Below are 2,787 nucleotides of genomic sequence, written 5' to 3'. Positions count from 1 at the left end.
GGCTACTCAAATATTTTACGTTTTTGATACTAAATTAACTTCTGAAGTATAATTTTTTATTGTTTTTATATTTTTCAATATATTTATTTTGTTCATACAAAATAAAAAAATAATTTTTAACGATACAATAGTCTTTGTTAGGCTTAACATCGACAAAAATTCAACGCAAAGCGACACGCAATGGAGAAAAATGTCAAGATGGGATAAATTAATATATTTTTTCATACATAATCAGTTATCCGAAACATCGATCTTCCGAATAACCCCAGTCCCCAATTGATTCAGATAAACCATGCTTTACTGTATATCTAATGATTCTCTGGAAACAAGTTTTATCTATCTTTGCATTTATCATGTTTTTTTCACTTTATGTCAGGAATGACCCAAAAGTTTATAGCAATTTGTCCAACATTAGCCATATATCTGCCATGTCTAGCAGTGTCACGCTTTTGATGAGAACAGCTATTCATCAATAATTACAAAATCTCATTTTGAAAGAGAGTTTCTGCAGAAAAGGAATGTCCAAAATTTTAAGGTTACAAGTTATCCACTTCTAAGTTTTTAGCTCCGTAAGTTCCTTGAGCCTACAATATTTCAAATAAGGTCATCTATTTTTTTATATCGCCAATAAAAGCATCTATTATTTTGTAATGATATTTTCTGATCTTTGTTTACAAGTTTGTGTTGGGCTTCCTCCTCTGAATATTTTTGTATTTGTTTTATGATCCTTTTGTCTAAGAATAGTTGCCAAGCACTGGCTATGCTGTCTAGTTATATATATATTACTGAAGAATCTTAGGGTCGCGATCTGAGAGGGCTGTGTGTATTTGTGCTCTTACTATCGATCGTTCCATCGGAGGTGTTTTTGGGTTACGAATGGATTTATATACACCACTGGATTCGTCTCAACGAGAACTTTCAGATGATATGCGCGTTTTTGTGTATAGGACGTTCTTAAAGGAATTATAAACGAGATCATCATAGAAGACTTTCGGGCCTATTGCGGGCCCCGAACGTTAAACTAAGGATCATCGTTGGTACAGAGGATCAACAGGAACACCGTAAGTGCTTTTAACAAACTTTATATCAATCCGGAGCTCTCATACGGAGTATTGGCGTTTTCTATGGGGATCAGAACAAAGACTATTGTTCTCCGGGAACCACGTGGACCTGGTCTTCGCTCCTATTGAGTAGTCTCTTTTGTGCGTTATATCAATGGAATCAACAATTCAAGCTCTATACATCGAGCTATTTATTGTACTTCTATTTATTTATTGTACTTTTATAAACTATCTTTGCGCTGTTACGCAAACCGGGGTACTCGGCCATAACTGTGTTAATCGCGGGCCCCGTATCGTATCATTGTGATCAGGCTCAACTGTAAACCGTTAACAGAGAACTCTACCATAACTGTATACACAATTTTGAGTAATACGAGCTACTAACTACGGTGCAACAAGGGTAACTGGTGAAGAACAAAGCCGTTTGTCTCTTACACGTGGCTTCTTAGCCGATCGGAGTAACCATCTACATTCCGGCGTCGTCCAGCCTATCGGCGGGTACTCAAGCCTTCAGCTTTATCTAGCCGATCGGCGCTGCCAGGCTAACCAGCGAACTATAGTTCAAACGACTTTCTGTGTCCTTCCTAAAGCTTCTTAACTATCACCTTTTCTACGAACACCAGGCAGTCAACATAGGCTACTTGGGAGACAAAATGGAAGAAACTACACACAATTTGAATATAAACACCGAACCTTTAGAGGAAACTACATTGAAGGAAGCTAAAGCTACCAAAGACAGCCTGCTAAAGACATCAGAGAATGTCAAGGAGGAGCTGCTCACGGAAGCCAGCTATCTCCTCGGCCGGGTAATGGATGCCTGCCCGGAACGTGCTATTGGTACCGTAAAAAAGAAACAACGACAGGAAATAAGAAACAGCGTATCTCGTCTATTCGGCTGCCTCAATCAGGCATATGGTATTATCAGAGAGCTTCGCTCAAGAAAGAAGCTGATCAATGATAAAACAGAATCTAAACCACTATATTCAGATATGGTTAAAGTGGACAAACCGAGTCACACCACAAGGGTCATAAGCAAATCATTGAACACAAAACTTCATATGGACGGCCCTGGAGGGAATCATGCAGTGCTACTATACCCCAAGCCCCCAGGGGAGGGCCCGAGAGTTAACATGAAAGAGGTGACAACAGAAATCCTCAACACTTTGGAACCCCATCAGCTTGGTATACACGTTAAACTGGTACGGCCTGTCAAGAATGACGGAGTTTGTGTAAGAGTAGGAAACAAAAAAGATTGCCAAAAGCTCAAGGAAGCGATTGAAAAGCTTCCAGGAATCGAAAAGAGGATAAACTGTAGGACCTCAGAGGGGAAAAAACCCAGAGTCATCCTGCTAAATGTACCGAACTCAATACAAGAAGAAAAAATCTTGGAAGCAATGATAAGTCAAAACGATATATGGAGGGACCTTGACAAGGAAGAAATATCTGCGGAATGCACGATCAGCACTGTCCTTAAAAATGGGAAATGCCGGGAAAATTGCCGGCACATCGTTTTGTCTGTATCCCCCAGAATTAGAAACACCCTTATAGCAAATAAACGTATATCACTTTCCTGGGCAAACGTAAATATCGATGATTTCATACCGGTACTGCGCTGCTATCAATGCTGCAGCTTCAATCACTATGCCCGGGATTGTACAGAAGAACAGAAATGCAGCCACTGTGGCAAAAACCACAGATATTCCGAGTGTAAACGGCGAGACAAAAC

At 39.8% G+C, this 2,787-nt stretch overlaps 1 protein-coding gene across 1 annotated transcript in view; it reads left to right on the top strand.

Moving 5' to 3' along the window:
- Positions 1-1,242, top strand: part of LOC111613988 (DNA-directed RNA polymerase I subunit RPA1-like) — a 41,116-nt gene extending 39,874 nt beyond the window's left edge. The window contains exon 20 of the mRNA XM_023355346.1: positions 948-1,242. Coding sequence (XP_023211114.1) covers positions 948-1,025 — 78 coding nt within the window. The 3' untranslated portion in view covers positions 1,026-1,242. The remainder of the gene's footprint in view (positions 1-947) is intronic.
- Positions 1,243-2,787: the final 1,545 nt, after the last annotated feature.

The sequence above is a fragment of the Centruroides sculpturatus genome, unplaced genomic scaffold (assembly GCF_000671375.1).
Source record: "Centruroides sculpturatus isolate CEXI.00-Female unplaced genomic scaffold, Cexi_2.0 scaffold2070, whole genome shotgun sequence".
Lineage (NCBI taxonomy): Eukaryota > Metazoa > Arthropoda > Arachnida > Scorpiones > Buthidae > Centruroides > Centruroides sculpturatus.
Note: the sequence above shows the minus strand (reverse complement) of the source record. Positions and strands in the feature narration are given on the sequence as shown.